This window comes from Atractosteus spatula, chromosome 4 (assembly GCF_055471065.1).
Source record: "Atractosteus spatula isolate fAtrSpa1 chromosome 4, fAtrSpa1.hap1, whole genome shotgun sequence".
In the NCBI taxonomy this organism is placed as follows: Eukaryota; Metazoa; Chordata; class Actinopteri; order Semionotiformes; family Lepisosteidae; genus Atractosteus; species Atractosteus spatula.
In genome coordinates this window covers 3498422-3517240 of record NC_142709.1, presented here as the reverse complement: position 1 = coordinate 3517240, position 18819 = coordinate 3498422, and the positions used below count along the sequence as shown (strand labels likewise).

Here is an 18819-nt window from a genome sequence, read left to right as displayed (position 1 = left end):
CACTATTCAAACTAAGTATTTATAAAGTGTTATTAAGACCAGCGTTATTTTAAACGTTTTGCGTTCATTCCCTTCAGTTCAGGAGCAGTTCAAGTTATTTTTATTGCATAGTACACTGTATTAGACTAAGCGCATACCTTTATGAACTCAGCACAAGAGGCAATCCACAGAAAGCATGATCATTTCTGGCCAAACCCGGTTTGAAATAATCGCTACTGATGGTTTTAAAAAACAATTGTTTGTTCCTAGTTTGGGTTTCCGATCACTGCATAACTTATCTAAGCTAACGTTACTTACTTTACTTATGAGTTGTACTTATTTTTGTTAATTACCTTGTGTAAAAAAATGTCGAATAAATTAAAGTAAATGCAAGGTTGCATTTCGATCGAACCGATTTGTTAGTTACATGCTGTAGCTGAGCTCTTAATTTAATCATAGGATTAATTGGAATAGTTTTCAATTCTTTAAATGTTTCGGAGGAGATTGCCGTAAAACAACTGTGCTTCGACAACCTCCAATTTTCAGTTTGGGGGGGGAAAAATCCCTCATTCGCTCAATTAAACTGGTGGGCAGGAAGCGGATTGGAAAGTCCTGAAAACATAAACACCGCAGTCACGTCAACCGTGTTGGACTCCTAATACACCCAGTCTCCCACAATGCCCTGCGCCCCGCCCGGGCAGTATGGGATAGTGGAGGAGCTGTTGTTACGGGAGAAATGAAGAGGAGCTGGGGGCTAGGAGCGCTTGAAATGCAAGGCAATAACTTATAATTTCAAGAAATAAGCCCCCTCCCTGTCGCCCCTCCTTTTGAGAAAAAAAAAAACACTTTTGATCTGGACAAGGCTCCGGTTAGCATTTTACGGGTAATTGCGATTGTTTTGATTTCTCTTTGCAGTGGTTTGTAGTTAGGGGAAGCAGCGAAAGGCAGGCCGTAGTATAAGCCTTGAGTCCAGTTTGGGAGCATTTTGTGTTCCGTGCCCTTGTGCTGGACTGCAGAATTATTGATTGCCAAGTCTTGGGTTTTACAATACTCTTGTTTCTGTAGTGTAGTATACTTTTTCGACATGTGGAGTGAGATCTGTTTGGCCTTATACCGTGTTGCATGTTTATTCACGTAGTAACCACTCGTTTGTGATCAGGCTGGAGTTACTCTTTTCACAAATCGAAGTAATTGATAGTTCGATACCGCCAGTCCTCCCTCTTGCTATGAAAGGCTGGTTAACCGTGATTAAATTGGACAATAACAACGGAGTTTTTGGCTTCTTTCACGTTCACGGTCTTTACACAACGTGCATCTGTCTGTAGAGTCATTGACCGGATGTATTTTTCAGGCAAATTAAAAAGTATTTTTTTTTCTTTACGTAGCCTGAATTCTTAGATGTGTAAATAAAGTAGCTGTATTTATAAACGTCTCCTAAGCACTGTCGTTTCCTGGTATAAATGGTTAATGTATAGCAATCACAAGAGAGCGAAGATATTTTTCTCGTCTCCATTAAATTACTGGCGTAAATACACCGGGGAACTTTCGCCTAAAGCATTTGTTTTTCTACGTTATTCTAGAACACAATTAAGTGACCATGTCAGAGTAACTACATGATTGTAACCCTCTTCTGTAAACTAAATTTGGGTCTAATGGACCTGAACCGTAATAGGAAAGGTTGCCTTGTGCTCGTTAAATCCGGCCGAAACTTTGTGTTTCTTGCAAGCTCTGGTACTTTTTCAGCGTGCAATTAACCTTTACTTGTTCCTTATTCAACATTTAATTTTGTTTATCTTAATTTATCTCATCCTGACTATTATTTTTTAATGTATTCTGCTAAGAATATGGGGGCCGGTGACATGTGTTTTTTTTTTTTGACTCTGACTCTTAATTCGTGTCTGTCTGTGTGCCAAAGTTGTAGCCGTACAGAATGTCCAAGATCAGGAGGAAGGTAACAGTGGAGAATTCTAAGACCATATCTGACAGCAGCTCTCGCCGACCCAGTGTGTTCGAGAGACTTGGGCCGAGTACTGGAAGTAATCCTGAAGTATGTATCTCTGAGCAAATTAAAAAAAAAACTAACAGAAAGTGATTTGCACTTCATGTTGATTTTCTTCAGATGAGCTGCAAAATGTGGTGCAGACGGAACTGGGGAAAATACAGTTTAGATTTGATTGGCAGGGGGATTCAAGTTGTTTTTATTGGCCATCGTAATAAATGATTTTACTGTTGCGTTCATTCGATGCTGCGCTTTTGGCGTGGGATTAATTTGAAGTGGTTGACATGGATAACGACAGGGGAGGGGAAATTGCTCTGGGTGTCTGACATCGTGCATCTTTCTGATGATGATTTTCTTTTGTAGACACACTGTCGAAATTGGCTAAAGACCGGCAGCTGTATTTACGGGAATACGTGTCGGTTCACACATGGAACTCAGCCCCGAGGCAAAGTATACAGTGGTACGTACAGAAGGTGAGTGTATCGGGCTTTTGTGGTGAATCTGCCACAGCTCAAATAATAAATAATATTAGAAACAACTCTTGCTTCTTAATATTTAAAAATCGTGCACGAAAAACAAAAGGCGCAATATTTTTTTGTACATAGCTAGCACCGTACTTCCTCCCAGAAGCTCCCCGTTATCTCTCTGCTTTGTTTATGGTGACTGTTTTTACTTTTGCTTGTAATTTTATTTAAATTCAAAATACTTCATTCACCCCCAGACCCCACCCCTCCCCCTCCCCACCAAGGGGACAATTTAAGTATTTTATCCTAAAAAATGTTTACAATGTAAAGTATTTGTAAACGGAGTTGCTCGCTCTGGTACCCTTTTCCGTCTCATTTACAAGAGCCAAGCTGATCGATCTGGACGGGGAGCCTGGTTGTTGCAGGTAGGTTTTAACCCCTGCCGTTCCCATGTTGGTAACGCCACCTCTCTCTGACCCTCCAGGTCACCCGAGAGGCCCACTGGAGATCTCCGAGAGAGGATGAAGAACAAACGCCAGGAGGCAGAGCCTGACACTCAGAAAAGAAACCCCGAAGAGCCCGCCTCCCCTGCCGCTCGGGTGAGTTTGTACTGCGTGGATTTGTCTTCTAATGTTAGTTTTATGTCTTTTTTTTTTCCACTGTAAAAAAAACTTGTACATTCGCAGGGCACACACTAGACACGCACTCGCTCCAAGGCCTCTTTTTCCCCAAACAGTGAGGCTTCTTATATCACCTTTAGATCAGTTTACCATCTGAGACACTGGGGAAGTGCTTTTGGATTTGATCACATTTAAAATACTCATGGATACTCATTAAAATAGTCATGAAAGTTTTCTCATTTTATTCCTTTAAAATACTCTCCTAGACGTCATCTACCTTTTATCACAATTGTGTTAGAACTCGTCTCTGGAGGCCTTAGTTCAACATGGGTCCGAAGCAAAGCTACTGAGTCGGTCTGATCATCTCTGTAGAACAGGAACAACCGGATGCGCGTGTAAGAAATGTATCGCCCTTGACGTTTCTCACAAAGCTGATTTTTGTCCTCTGAACGACGGGCAGAGAGACTCCTCGCGAAGCCGGCACCGGGAGAAGGAAGACATTAAGATAACGAAGGAGCGCACCCCAGAGAGCGAAGACGAGCCTGCGGAGTGGGAGGCCAGTCGTGAAGGTAGAGTGGAACCGCCAGCGGGTTACGGTTTAATCACGGAGAGGATGGAATACCCCAAACCCCCCCCCCACCCACCCACCCCCCAGAGGGCAACACTGTCTACGCATCCAGCACATAATCTGTTGGATTCCCGCGCATGAGCTGGAGCAGCTCGTACTTTGCAGACTTGGGGACTGCCTTTTGTGCCCTGTTCTGAAACAGGCTTCGTTATTGCTTAATTCCAGATTCTGACAATGGAGACTATGATTATGAATTGTCTCTGGAAATGAAAAGGCAGAAGATTCAGCGAGAGTTGATGAAGCTGGAGCAAGAGAACATGGAGAAAAGAGAGGACATAGTCATCAAAAAGGAGGTACGTGTGTTCTCGGAATTCACTCATGCGTTTCGTAATATTTCCTCCCTTTGAACCTTGTTTTACTATTGAGAAATGTAAATCAGAATCATATGTTAAACCGTTTGTGCTAATATTTTTCAGTGTTTGTTAAATATTAAAGTGATATCTCTTATTTGTAATGCACATAACAAGACAGTCGAGAAGTCATCTGGTCAAGATGACCTGTATTGCTAATCCACAGCTCAAAAAAGTGAACCATGTGTAATGGCCGAATGGTATTCTAAAGAATCTACTCGTGTTGAGCTACAATTTGCCAAGCATAAAATTTAGAGCTGCTTTGAGGAACCGATGTTAAATTTTTGTTCCTTTACACACAGGTAGCAATTAATGTGTTCATGCGTAAACGTCGTTTGTTGTACATTGGCTTTGCCAACTTTTTGTGTTTTATGTTGATTTACGAGTTGTTTCTTTGAAGAAATCAATTCAAAGTGCTTCATTCTCCTGTGGTTTGTTAATGTAGTTGAGCGAAAAGTGGATTTAAGCCGATTTTGTGGAAGTTTGGAATTACAAGAAGAGCATGGAAATATTGCTGGTGGACCCAGAAATTTGCAGCCATAGTCTTGGAAGTGGAGAAGAAAGATTGTTAGGGAAACCCTTAGTTCCGCTCATATAAACCTTGAGCTCTTAGATGGGTAGTCTAAACCAGGACATCTGGCCACCTTAGGGATTGTTAGAGACTGGCCTGTTGTAGATTCCCATGAGCAGGCACAAGAGAAAGATGTGGGCTTTCTGCCAGGGGTTGTTAGACATCATGGGTTGCCAGACTGGTAGATGGTGCGACCACATTTCTTTCTTCCACCTTCATCAGCTGATTTCCTGTTGCCAGAATAGACAGTGCTCAGATTCACTGGGCAGAAGTGCTCTTCGTAATGAATACAGGATCTCGGTCAATCTGCAGTTTGCCGCTGAGAATAAGGCATTACAGCGGCAATATAAACGTGATTTGGCCTCTTTGAAACTGGGGAATGATGGGTTTCAATGAATTTGGAGTGCAGACTAAAAGGCAGGACAGAAGCTGTAAAAATTGAGTTCATATTCAGATTCCAAGCATTTGACTACCGGCATCCCAGTATTTACGTACATTCAGTCATACAGCAGTGGACCAAATGAAGTCTGTGAAGTATGAAATGAAGTATTAAGGTGAACAACTACAGGCACCCCTTGATGTAACATGTAATTGTGGGTGTGTGTAAATGTTATTAAATAGTAAAGTAATATAGAGTCTACTGAAGAAATGTGTAGACTACCAGAAAAATGACACTATAACATTTTTTAACAGGAACAGAACAACAAGAGCAGGAATAGCAACCTTTCAAAGGTAAGGCTATTTGTCTTCAGGCCTAGTGGTTTCCACCCTCTACGAACAAGCTGCCTAATTAGGGAGGCCATGTGTGAAACGAGACAAGTCGTTTAATGGCTCTTTTGTGTATTTTTAAAGATCTCTCCTGAGCCTATCAGTTCTAAAGGATCTCCTTCATCGAGAAAATCCAGTGGATCACCCAAACACAAAGCCAGCTCTAAAGCTGCCTCCACCAGCAAGAAGGAGAAAAAGGCCTCGGTTGTCTCCTCACCTGTATCGGATCAGGCACGGTCAGTGTTGTACGTTCAAAGAGCTGCAAAAGAGGGGTGATGTTTTTTCCATACGTTGCGTTTCGAATTTTAAGTATTCCTCTAATGCTGAGAAGTGAAGGAAATTATTGATGTGACCTGCACCTTTGTTCACTTCTTATTTACATCAGTCTTTTAAAATTGATTTGACGAATGCACATGTGATTTTGAAAGAAGCTGTGAAAAGCACTTGAACGGATCAGTTTTCACGTGTTCCGTCGTCGCCTTTTCTCTTCAAAACGAGGCCTAGCCCAATATCTGGGATGCAGGTGTTTTGATTAATGTGATGTGAGATTCTGCTGCAAAGCTGTAGGAGCAGCGTGCACCATATCGGCGGTATGGATGGACACCAGAAAAACTTAAGTGTTCACAACCTCTTGCTTTGCAAAGGTTTTATAGTGTGGAATTCATTGACTGTCCTCCTTTGTGTTTAATCAGGAAGAGTATTTCGGGAAGAGTACTGTCATTCTTTGCACAGCAGTGTTAAATATACAGTAGAGGATATTTGTGGAAAAGTTTGGTTCTGTCATTGTGGTGGACCCCCCATTGTGGTGGCCTCTTAGCAGGTGCTCCAGCAGCTCATTCTTGATGCAATTCTAGAGGGTGTTTTGGAGTTTTGAGATCTTCACATCCTTGCGCTGTTTCCTTTCAGATCATCCAAGATCCTCCATGGGAAAAAGAAAGGGCCTCGCACTCCGAGCCCACCTCCTCCAGCCCAGGAGGAGAACCCCGTCAGTAAGAAGCACAAAGGGAAACACAAGACTAAAGAAAAGGTGGAGGAGAAGCCCAAAGAGGCCAAAGACAGGGGCAGGGATGCAGAAAAGCACAAGGAGAAGAAGGAGAAACGTAGGTAAGGAAATATCAGACAGGCTGTGCAATATGGTCTGACAGCAGCCACGTCGCCCTTCAGCTCCCAGCTGGCAGCCCACTGAAGCTCAGCAGGCGTGAGCCTGGCCAGTACCTGGATGGGAGACCTCCTGGGAAAGCTAAGGCTGCTACTGGAAGAGGTGTTAGTGGGGCCAGTAGGGGGCGCTCACCCTGTGGTCTATGTGGGTCCTAATGCCCCAGTGTAGTGACTGGGACACTATACTGTAAAAAGGCTCTGTCCTTTAGAAGAGACGTAAAACTGAGGTCCTGACTCTCTGTGGTCATTAAAAGTCCCAGGACGTTTCTCGAAAAGAGTAGGGGTGTTACCCTGGCGTTCTGGCCAAATTTCCCATTGGCCCTTATCAATCATGGCCTCCTAATAACCCCCATCTCTGAACTCTGTTCTCCACCCCAGTGAGAGCTGAGGTGTGGGGAGCGTACTGACGCACTATGGCTGCTGTCGCAGCATCCAGGTGGGGCTGCACAGTGGTGGTGGAGGGGATCCCCATTAACTGTGAAGCTCTTTGAGTGGAGTGTCCAGAAAAGCGCTATATAAGTGTAAGAAATTATTATTATTATATAACAGTAATGTTATAAATTCTCCCATAATCTGTGTTCAAGATATTTATGGTCATAATTCCATTATAATGCAGTTAATGGCTGTGATTTAAAGCGTTGCACGAAATGTTAGTCGCTGCGGATGTCTGGTGAGGAGAAACCAGCTGTTGGTTTTGTTCACAGTGCATTGTGGCTTGGTTTCCGTTACGATGGCTCGGGTGCTGACTGCCGGCTCAGACGCGCCTCTTGTATTTGTGTGCGCAGGGACCGTTCGGAAAGCTCCCACAAGCCGAAGCGGTCTCTAAGCCCCGAGGCCCGCTCAGGCAGCAGCTCCTCGCCCTCCCGGGAGACCTCTCCCTCGGCCAGGAGGAAATCGGCCTCCCCCGGCGTGTCCAGACCTGCAGCTCACAAAGTTCCCCTGTCCCCATCCCACAGGTACTCCAGTTCTCCTGGCACACGCTCTCCACTCCCCCCCATTCCTGAAGCGCCACACTGTGCCTCATCCTCGTCTTGCAGGACCGAAATCTTTCCCCTCCGCCGTGTCTGAATGGTGTTTTTCTTTCTGGTGTGTTCAGCAGGTCTCCCACGCCGCCTCCGCACCGCCACACCCCGACTCCCCCCCGGCACCACTCGCCCTCTTCCCACTCGGGCTCCTCGGCGCAGAGGCCCTCCCCCTCGCCCCGCCGCCGGCGCTCGGCCTCGCCCTACCCGCGCGAGCCGGCGGCCTCCCCGGCCCCGAGGCGCTCGCGCTCCCCCGCCGCGCAGCGGGCCTCCTCCCCGCCGCCGCCACCCCTGCCGCGCCGGGCCAGCCCTGGCCGCCACCACTCCCAGGGCAGAGAGAAGTCCAGGCCGGAGAGGGAGAGGAGCCCCAGCGCCCACGACCGCCGCCACGAGCGCAGAGACGGTACGGCTCGCGGTCATGCTCTCCCCCCCACCCCGCCGGGCGGAGCCGATGAGCCAGACGCAGAGCCCTGCGTTGAAATCGGTCCGATCGTGGTGAACAAACCCAGACTGCACATTTTAAGTCCTCGTAGTGTTCTTGATCCACTTCAAGCTTTGTGCCGTAGCCAGGTTTTTGAAATAACTGCTCCAACCAGTGTCATTTTTGTCGTACCTTCTTAGCATGCCTGGGACAGCTGTTTAGCCCTTTGCCTCGTCCAGGCACCATTCTGAAGTTTTTTTCCTGGTTGTTCACATAAGAATGAATTGTTGATAAAATGAATGTCATCATTAAAAGCCAGGAGGAGTAACGGCGCACGATGTGTGAGCGGACGTGTTGAAAGAGCGTTGCGGGATCCATTAGGAAGCGCGATTCCCGTTCGGCTCCGGAAGTGGGAGCAGAGGCGTTAACGCCGCCCTTCTACCCGCTGTGTGTTTGGGCAGAGGGCCGCGGGAAGCGGGAGAAGGACTCCAGAGACGAGCGGGACTACGAGGCGGAGCAGAGCTCCTCGCGGGAGGCCCGGGAGGACCGGGAGCGGCGGGAGGCGCGGGACCGCAGGGAGGTGCGGGATGGGCGCGACGCACACCGGGACGGCAAGGAGCCCCGCGCTGACGCCCGCTCCTCCCGCGACTCCCATGAGCACCGGGAGCGGGAGCGGGACCGCGCTGACGCGCACCGGAAGGAGGAGCCCGCGCAGGAGGAGCGGGGCTACGGCCGGGGCCACGCCAAGGAGGAGGGCGGCCGCGGGGACGCCAGGAGCGAGCCCCGCAGCGACACCCGGAGCGAGAGAGCCGGCCGGGGCCGGGGCCGAGGGGCGGAGCCAGCCGAGAAGGGTAAAAAGACCCAGTTTTCGTCACTGTTCATGGGGGTTCCCTTGGCAGAAACTTTTATCACGGCAGTAGTATCGTAATCTTCATTAGAGCGTAATAGATTCCTGAAGTATTTCAACAAAACGTACAGTTTCAGTCTTCTGTTTCGATCATTGACATCATTGTTACTACGGCTTGTATGTGCAACGTACATATTGAACGCATTGGTGCAAAACATAAACTGCTTTCTGCAGTTTCCATCAAGTCCAGATCTCTTTAAAAACAAAAAAACAAAACTTCAGGATGCTACTAGTAATTAAACTTTTAAGAAAACGGTCCCCCTTATGTGGTTTGGAGCTGGAACTTTGATGGTACGTGTTTTGTCCCTCATTAGAAATATAAAGTAACTGGTTGTAACTGCAGTTATTCACTTCTTACCACCTTTAGTCCAAGCGTTTGGGGCCGAATGAGCACAAAGACAGGGAGTGCGTGAGGAATCTTTTTTCTCTTTAAAGAAAGGCAGTCTAGTGGAAGATGAAGACTAGCTTGTGGCTTATGTAGGGACGTCATCGAATCTTTTTCACCCCTTTTAAAGCAGCCTCTCTTCTGACGTCAGGCATCCGCGGCTCGCGAGGGGCCCAGTTAGACAGCCACAGCGGCAGCGGCAGCAGTTTCCACGAGAACTGGGAGTCGCGCGGCAGCTACGCGGAGCGGGGCGCCGACAGAGGGGCGGAGCGAGAGCGGTACGAGGGCGACCGCCGGGAACAGGCCCGAGACGCGTCCTTCGACCGGCGGGGCGGTCACGCGGAGCGCGATCGCCGGGACGCCAGGGACAGAGGTGAGAGGCCAAGGCCGTGCTCCGCGGTGGTCAGTTCCCACACTGTCAGGCGGGTTCTTCTTAACCTCCTTACAGGGCGTGGTTAAGTCTTTCCATTTGTTGTATCCTAAATCACCTGCTTTTATTGAATCTGTGCTCACAAGCTTAGATTGGACACTAGGTGCAAGTGGATACTTTAAACTACTTTAAACATATAACTAGTACCTGATGTTTGATTACCTCAAACATTGCATCCAAATATTCGACTGTTCTTAGCAATCACGGCTGCAGTTTCCTTACAGTAGGGGTATGTGGAATGTTTCATGTTGCAACCCCCTAGTATAGGACTAAAGACCTCTTGCCCCCCCCCCCCCTTGCATCGGTAGTGGCATGTTATAACACGGACAAAATAAGTTTCGCCATTGTGGAGACCAGTTACTTTAATATTGCAATTTGCGCATTTCGCCCAGCTTGTGGTGTGCTCTTCAGAAGGTTTCCAGGTGTGGTGTCCCCATCATTTCAACTTGCAGTGTATATTAAACCAGATAACAACGAATGAGCATGATAACGACTACCTGATATTCGATTACCTCAAACACTGTGCCCAAATATCTGACTATTCTTAGCAATCACAGCTATTATTAGCCAAGTCTTGAGCTGTGTGCAGATGCGTGCTGTGTGCAAGCGGATTTGCCAGAAGATCCCCGGCATGCCGCAGTATATGGAGAATCCACGTAGCGGTGCAGCTTCCAAGCAGATGAAGCGCCCCTCCGCGGTCACCCATGTAGCACTTTGTCTCACCCCCCTCGGCCATATTGGAAGACTCAGGTGTTTCTCCACCTGCTGTGTTTCAGATCCGAGAGCCGCCTCGCCCGCAAGGCACCAGGGCCGCAGCGACGAGCCGGAGCGGGAGGACAGGAGGGACGAGCGCAGGGCCGACAGGGGAGAGGACAGGCGGGAAGACCGGGCCAGGGAGCGGGAGCGGGAGCGGGACCGCGAGCGGGAAAGGGAAAGGGAGCGGGAGAGGGAGCGGGAGAAGGAGAAGGAAAGGGAGAAGGAGCGGGAGAGGGAGAAGGAGAGGGAGGCAGAGCGCGAGCGAGCCAGGGAGCGGGAGAGGGAGCGCGAGAGGGACAGGGAGAGGGAGCGCGAGAGGGAGGAGAGGGAGAGGGAGAGGAAGGACAGGGAGCGCGAGAGGGAGCAGCGCGAGAGGGACAGGCAGAGAGACTGGGACGACCGAGACAAAGGAAGGGAGGAGCGACGAGACCGGAGGGACGAACAGAGAGAGGATCGCGCCGTCAGAGACGCGCACGAAGACCGGAAGCCCAGGTGAGGGTCCTCGGGGTGCCCGGCTCTGAAAAGCACATCTCGCGTTCTCACTCACTAGCGGTGTCACTCCACCGCGCTAGCGTTATGTTAGACATTTACAAATCAGTGGTTTGTTTTTGAAATGCAAGTGCCCTTTAAAATGTACATGCCTGATCTGACGTTTGTGTTCCGTCGCTTGTCGTTTTTTTCCGCGGCGGTGTGCGGTGTTTAATCCCGCCTCTGTCTCTCGCCCTCCGCGCAGCCGGAAGAGACACCGTGTGGACAGCAGCCCCAGCCCACGTCCCTCCCCTAAGAGAGCTCGAGACGCCAGCCCAGACAGTGACGGTTACAACAGCGCAGAGGAGAAAAGTAAGCCTCACACTGACCGGTGGAGCTCGGTCTGCAGCCTCTTCTTTAGGGCAATAGATGCAGATTGTATTAAACAGTAGGGAAAAGTAGAATTTAAAATCTATGTGCCTATAGTCCAAGGGTGAGTTCTGGAAACCTTAAGTAACCTTAAGTAAGATGCTTATAAATAATTATATCAGCCAATTAAAATGGATTTTTAGTCACCAGTAGAAAAATATGTATCCTTTGGATGATGACCTCCTGGACAGTGCATTTGTATTTTTGTCATTACTAAGGCTGTTAGTTTCACTGACTCATAGTGTCCCTTTTAAATTTGCCCCGTCCCGCCAGGTGAGAAGCACCGGCTGCTGAGCCAGGTGGTGCGACCCCAGGACTCGTCTCGCTCCCCGCCGCGGCCCGCCGCCGAGGAGAAGGCCGGCCGCTGGAAGGAGGAGGACCGCAAGGCCGAGCGGAAAGACGGCAGCAGGGCGAGGCACGAGGAGCCCGATCTCCGAGACCGGGGGGCTCCCAGAGCAGAGCGGCAGAGGGATCACCTCCTGGACACTGGCACTGCCGGGGGCCCGGACCCCCGGAGGAGCAAGGAGTTGCTGGACCCGCCCGCGGAAGAGAGAGAGGCTGCCCACGAGGAGGGCAAGAAGAAGACGAAGTCCCAGAAGAAGGGCCTGAAGAAGAACCGCAAGGAGGAGGATGGAGGCAGCGGGACAGAGAGGTTCAACCCAGAGCCTCCAGCGCCGGCCGCCGAAGAGGCACCGCTGCAGTCCCCCAGGAAGGGGCCCAAGAAGAAGATGGTGGAGAAGAAGCGCAAGCACTCGCGAGGCGGGGAGTCCGACATCTCGGAAGAGGAGGCGGTCCAGCCGCCGAGCAAGAAGAAGCGGGGCCCGAGGACGCCGCCTTTGCTGGGGCCGTCCGTCGTCAAGGACGGATACCCTGCCCAGGCTCCCGAGAAGACTCCTGCCCCGGGGGCCTGCCCGCCCCACAAGGCCGACGCCACCTTCAGCGACTGGTCTGACGAAGACGTCCCCGAGCGGGCCGACGTGGTCTCGCTGCCTCCTGTCGAGAGAGAGAGAGCCCCGCCGGAGGCTCCCAAGAAGGGACAGAAGGGCAAAGAGAGGGCAGAACCTCCGATCGCCCCTCTGTTGGCTCAAGAGCCGCCCTCTTTGCTGCAGCAGCCCCCGATTACCCTGCAGCCCCTGATGCCTCAGCACCTCCTGCGCAAAGTCCCGGAGCAGAAGCGCAGCAACAGCCAGTGCAGCAACCAGAGCCGCGCGTCCTCGCGCCACCTCAGGTCTCCCTCCAGCGAGTCGACGGACCGCGGCGTCCGCAGGAGGAGGCTCCAGGGGGGCTCACGCGACCGGGACAGAGATCGCGACAGGGACAGGGACAAGGGCTCTGCTGCGGAGCTGCCCGTGGAGAGGAAATCCCGCATCGATCAGCTGAAGCGCGGGGAGCCCAGCCGCAGCACGTCGTCAGGTAAGACCACCGGGGAGAGCTCCTCTGAACCGTCCGGGCGGTGGTGTGGTGTTTGGTTTGCACATCAACACGTTTGTCTTTTCCCGAATTGACTACTGTAACACTCTGCTTGCTGGAGTTTCTAAATCGAAATGAACTCCAGAATGTCCAAAATTCGGAGGCCAGAATCCTGACCAGGGCTCGTGCCAGTGATCGCATCACTCCCATCCTGGAGTCCCTGCACTGGCATCCCGTCAGGTTTCATGTCGACTTCAAAATCCTCATGCTCACCTATAAGGCTCTGCATGGCACAGCACCTCAGTACCTGTCTAATACTGTCATCCTACTCCCCACCTTGCAACCTTCGCTCTTCTAATTCTGGTCTCCTATCTGTCCCCCAAGCCCGTCTACACTCTGGAACTCTCTCCCTAAGGATATCAGAGTTACCTTCCCTAAACTCCTTCAGATCTAGACTCAAACCCTACTTTTTTAGAAGGGCCTTTACTTAACTGGTTCTATTATTTACCCCTCTGCTCCTACTGTATTAAGTACCCCCCGTCTACTGTCTCCTCTCATTGTGTATTTTCTTTGTGCATATCTTGCGTAATTTGCGTAGTTTTACTGTTGTTGTCTTCTGTAAAGTGCTTTGAGAAGCCACTTTTAAAGGTGCGATATAAAATAAAGTTTATTATTATTATTATCTGGGTTTTTAGGAACTACAAGGGGAAATACTTTTTTCCGGAAGGATATTGATCCAGAATATACTTCTAAGTAATTAAAATGGATCAGAAATCAATATGGGAGGTAACATGGCATTAGTGCATGAATGGCCACCATGTGAATTGTCTTGGGGCCATGTGGTGTGACCTAGGGTTGGAGAAAAGAGGAATCTAACAAATTGCGACTTGCAGAATCTTTTTCAAGACACAAGGTTTAAGATTACCGAAATCTAGGCAATATAATTAGATGTTTTTTGTAACCCAATGCATGTTCTTCCCATATTCATTAAGGTTTCTCTGGGTGTGCCGGTTTCTTCCCTCCTTACAAAGACACACGGTTGTCTCTTCAGTTTTCCCTACGCAGGCCAGCCTGTGCCCCACAATAGACTTGCAGCCCCTGCTTTTCCGGGATAATTTTAGGATTGCTGCAAGCCGCACCTAGGAGAAGTGGGATTCTGATCAAGGATGGATCGTATAGAATGAAGATGATGCAGCCCACATCTTCTTTGACAGTGTTGCTAATTGTTCACAGCAGGCTATTCGTAAATGTTCTTCCATGTAATCGACTTTCAAAGAGCTGAATGGACTAAAAATTATTTCAGGAGTCTTGTTTATTTTTTTTAACAGAAGGGTTGTTTTGTTTCTTTCTTGTCTTTCTCTCCAGACCGCCAGGATTCCCGGAGCCACAGCTCGCGCCGGAGTTCCCCGGAGTCGGAGCGCCAGGCTCGTTCCCGAGCGGGGTCCTACGACAGCAGGGAGCGGGAGAGGGACCGGGAGCCATTTGACAGGGACAGGGAGCGCAAGGACGGCCGGGACTGGGGCCGCGGCAGGGAGCCCGTCCGGAGCCGGGAGCCGAGGAAGAGGGACGCTGACCCCGAAAGAGAGCGACACCCGCCCGAGGTGCACGAGAGAGACCGAGACCGCGAGAGGCTCCTGGAGGCCCCTGCGCACAGCGAGATGAAAAGGACTGAGCCAAAGCCGGAGAGGGACTTGGAGCCCGTGCCGCGGGAGAGCATGACCTCTGAGGCGGTCAGGCCGGAAAAGACTTTGGACACCCTGCGTGTCACGGAGGACGTGCAGGAAACGGAGAAGCCGGACAGCGTAGATGGTAGAGTCACTGAAATACAGAGGGGTTTGGCTTAGGAAAGAGGATTGAGGAAACATCTGCCCCCCAGATTCTTGCCTTTTTTCAAGAAATATTACCCGTGATTTCAGACAACAGCACTAAATAATTCTGCTTTACAACGGTATTACGTGTAGCTTTGTCTTTCACATTTCCTTGTGTTCACTCAAAGACATGAGCTGCATCCGTCATTAAATACTGCCTTAAAATGTTTCAGAAAATAATTAGATCTGCAATCCATGAAGCATTCCTAAAGCAGTGTGTAATCATCCTTGTCTAAGCACCTTGATCTGCATTAATATTGATTAGGGGCATCAATGTGAATTGCAGAGTCAAATGATGGTTGTAACCTTCAGCTTCTGACAACGGAAGTGTGGGACCTCGATTCCTATGTCAGGTGCCGGTGTTGATGCGTGTGGATGTCCTGAATGTGCCTTATCATTGATATTACGAATCGGCATCGTACCGTTTCAAAAGTGCACTTCTGGTGTTTTTGCTGTGCTTCAAGTTGATTCAACCCCTAACACGCGATCTAGCTCATAACAATGGCATCATACCACACGCAATCCAAATTCATGAATATTGAACTCTGCATGCCCAATTTTAGGAATTTGTGACATTTTGCTGGGATACTTTTCTTTGTCCCGTTTTCACTTGGAAGGCATTTGTAGGCGATACCTAAAATGTACGCATGTACAACACATATGTTGAGACATTTCCCCTATGTGGCATCTGATTTTTATTTTGCATTTTGTTTAGATTTACCTTTATTCGTTTGGCAGATGCTTTTATCAGAAGCACCTTAGACATGACATACTTGGCTGGGGCAGATGTAACTCTTCACAAGCCTTGTGCTGTCACAGTTGTCCCACAGTGAATGTGCTTTTGTGACCCTTCATGCGTCTTCCTGTAGGTGAGGATGATGGGAAAGCAGATGAAGTGCAGTCCATGGTGTCGGGCGGCGAGGAGTATGAGCCCATCAGCGATGATGAGCTGGACGAGATACTGGCCGACAGTGCACAGAAGAAAGAAGACCATCAGGATGAAGAAAATATGCCAGGTATTGCTGGAGACGGAAAACCTTCGTATTTAAAAGGATCTTTATATAGCATTTTTCTAAGATGCTTACTGCTTCATTTACATTCAGTGCCTGATGATGTACCAGCAACCATCACCGGCACAATTCACTTTTAAACTAGCCTTTAATTCTGTATTCAAGAGCCTTGCCTCTAATTAAAACTAAAGTTCTGCCAGATGCATCATGAAAGGTCCTTTGTAAAGAGATTAGGATTTATGTTCTAGCAGAGCAGTTTTCAGTTCTTTTCCTCGTGCCCATGCTTTTACAGAAGGCTCAGGTGTGTGCTCCTGTAAAAACAAATGGCTTTGTAATATTTTGCACAACTGCCTCGGCCTATTAAGTCTTTTTTGGGGGGCAGAATATCATTGACTAAGTAGGTAATGTTAGTAAGGGTGAAGGAGACAAGACTTCCCTTCCTGTGGCGGACTGCCGTGCACAGAGCTGAAAGCGGTGTGGGGTGTGTTGTAGATCCTCTGGATGTGATTGACGTGGACTGGTCCAGCCTGATGCCTAAGCAGAAGAAGGAGTCCCGGGAGGCCGGAGCAGCACTGCTAAAGTTCACTCCGGGGGCAGTGCTCCTGAGGACAGGCATCTCCAAGCGCCTGGCTGGAGCTGACCTCTTCTCCCGGGTCAAAGATGTCTGCAGCGGGGAGCTGGAGGACCCCAAGGGTATGTGGCTACGGGCAAGTTGCAGGGCTGTCCTGCATTACACTACAGTTCACCACCCACATCCCCCCGCCCTGCAGTTACAAGGCCCTGCATGTTTTGCGGAATTTACTCGGCATAGAAAATTGTTAAAGCGAGTAAAGGACAATGTTAGCTTTTAATTGAGTCTTAGTAAGGCAATCCACCAGTCATATTTCCTGCTAAAACAATGGAGCTGCTGATGTGAACAGGACAACCACCGTACCAGTTCATTTAAAAGGGATGCAGCTAATGCTGTTCTGTTAATGACTGTTTGGGACATGACGGAACATTTTTTTTTTAATTGCATATAATCATTTAATGAAGATTTATGGAAAGATAGTTTAAGTACGGGGAAGTGTTTTTAAAATGTAGCCAGGGGGGAGGATTTCTTCCTATAAAGGGCTGTGGGAACATACAAGTTAGTTGTTGAATCTGCTAGTCTGGCTTCTTTCAAGAAGCAGCTGGCTGAGGTCCTTGGATCCCCGCTGTCAAGCCGTGCGGGGTAGGTGGACTGAATGGCCTCCTGTTGTTTTCAACTGTTCTTTTATTCTAAAAAGAATTGAAGATTATTTTTTTTATTTAAGAGCAGAATATTCTTGGAAAAAGAAATATTTTAAAGGCAGCTGCTGATTACAGTGTATTTGCATTTGCCTTACTTTTGAACTGCGGACGGCTGAGCACACTTTTATTCAGCCTCGCTGTTGAGGTAGTTTTCATGTGTGAACCACATGCACAAGTGAGCTGTCCAGGTGCAGTTAATTTAGAAAAAGGTAATCTGTCAGTGTGAATGCTTTCCCTTCAGCATGGGTCTGAGCGGCGTCCCCTTTCCCCAGATGCTGATAAGCTGTTCGAACACGAGCTGGGAGCCCTGAACATGGCTGCTCTGAACCGGAGAGAGGAGAGAGCGGGCCTGCTGAGTAACCTGGGGCCATGCTGCAAGGCCCTCTGCTCGCGGAGAGACATCGCCATCCGCAAACAGCTGCTGAAGAACGACAAGGTGAGCGCTTACAGTGCGCCGAAGGCGTCCTGATTCACTGATTTCCGAAGTCAGGTGGTTGATTTTCTGTACTCCATTTCGATTTACATGGATGTGCTAGATAAGCATTTTTTTTTAAGCACACCATCGTTAGTGAGACTTGATTGGGCTCAGGTTGAGAAGGTTGATTTAACCGACTGAATGTCAAGCCTGGCGAGGGGGAAAGAAAGACATGTAGGACACAGCCCCGTCAAAGGTGGGATGCCTTTGTTAAACGTTTGCCGACGTACGCTTTTTCCATGACATTCTCTGAAATTGAAAAGTAACTGCACTTCCCTTCTGTTTAATTCCACAGGGAGCAACAAAACAGGTGTACGCCAGTGCTCAAGTGGTGGACAATGAATTGCTACAGCTGAGTATCCGCTTGTTCAAGAGAAAGACAGCGGGTCAGCCCCAGAACCAGGAAAAGACTGAAAGCAGCACACTTTCTCCGCCAAGCGCACAACCTGAAGTGTGCGTAACTTAAGTTTACAGTCCCTCAGTTTGGAAAGACTTCATAGAGACTGGTAATTGCTAGCCTATGGGGAAAGTCCTGTGCGTTGCACTGAATTTGTAATGTTTCAGCAAATCATTTTTAGAGCAGTGTACGGAAAATGCTTTTTTTTGTTCCGCCATTTTGTTCTTTTTAACATACTGTACTAAAATTTAATTTTGTGCATTGGTTATTAAACAGACCATTAGATTTTGTTGCTCTTTGGAGAGAGATGTACAGTTTATTTATGATGTAGTTTTACTACATGAAAGAATCAGAATGAGAGGACAGCAGGAACCACTTCCTGAGATAACAGATCTGGGACCTGTAATACTTAACCCTGGTCCTGGGGGACCCATTTCTTGTGGTTTTTGTCCCTGACAAGTAGTTAATTAGAGGCTAATAGATGTAAGTCTTTATCTGAGATAAACTTTTAAACTTGCTTTGAGCTCTTACGAAATTGAATGATATTTGTATCAATTCTGTACCATTTTCCAGATTTCAGAACTGCCCTTGTTCAGATATTAGTGTTACTTCAATTGTCAGATTGGACCTCTGTTGAAGGATAGAAATACACTGGCCATATCTGATTAATTGCCACTCCTACATTCCTGTTCATCATAAACTACTCATTACCTGTTAAGATACAGGAGACAAAAATGTTCAGGTGAAGAGAATTTGAATAAAGTTTCAAGAGCTTAGGCATCTAGAACAATACAGTCGCTACTGGGTATTTTTGAAAGCAAGGACTGAGTGCAGGAACAGATAGACAAGTCTAAACAAGTAGTATTGTCTAACCCAGAGAATACCGGGTCATTAAATGAAACCCAGCTGAACTAAGGGTTTCCCAGTACCAGCACTAGAAACATTCTGGTGATTTTACCAATCTTAAGGTTATGGATAGCCAGGAATGCACAAATATGAATTAATAATTTAGTGAGAAGCTAGAACAGCAGG

At 48.5% G+C, this 18819-nt stretch overlaps 1 protein-coding gene across 6 annotated transcripts; it reads left to right on the top strand.

The window, feature by feature from the left end:
- The first annotated feature begins 686 nt into the window (after positions 1-686).
- zc3h13 (zinc finger CCCH-type containing 13) lies at positions 687-18081 on the top strand. Of its 6 annotated transcripts, none has more exons than XM_088913041.1 (21): positions 687-862; positions 1895-2026; positions 2342-2451; positions 2927-3041; positions 3523-3631; positions 3856-3983; positions 5305-5343; positions 5464-5615; positions 6286-6483; positions 7323-7493; positions 7637-7962; positions 8442-8831; positions 9403-9645; positions 10479-10950; positions 11192-11298; positions 11629-12768; positions 14131-14574; positions 15503-15649; positions 16136-16336; positions 17188-17351; positions 17686-18081. In XM_088913041.1, the coding sequence occupies exons 2-21, from the start codon at positions 1910-1912 to the stop codon at positions 17854-17856; spliced, it is 4944 nt and encodes a 1647-aa protein (XP_088769167.1). In that variant the 5' UTR covers positions 687-862; positions 1895-1909; the 3' UTR covers positions 17857-18081. The 6 variants fall into 6 exon arrangements, with proteins under 6 accessions (XP_088769167.1, XP_088769168.1, XP_088769166.1 ...); XM_088913042.1 differs by having other exon boundaries at positions 7634-7962; positions 9424-9645; XM_088913040.1 differs by having other exon boundaries at positions 7634-7962; positions 9406-9645.
- The last annotated feature ends 738 nt before the right edge of the window (positions 18082-18819 follow it).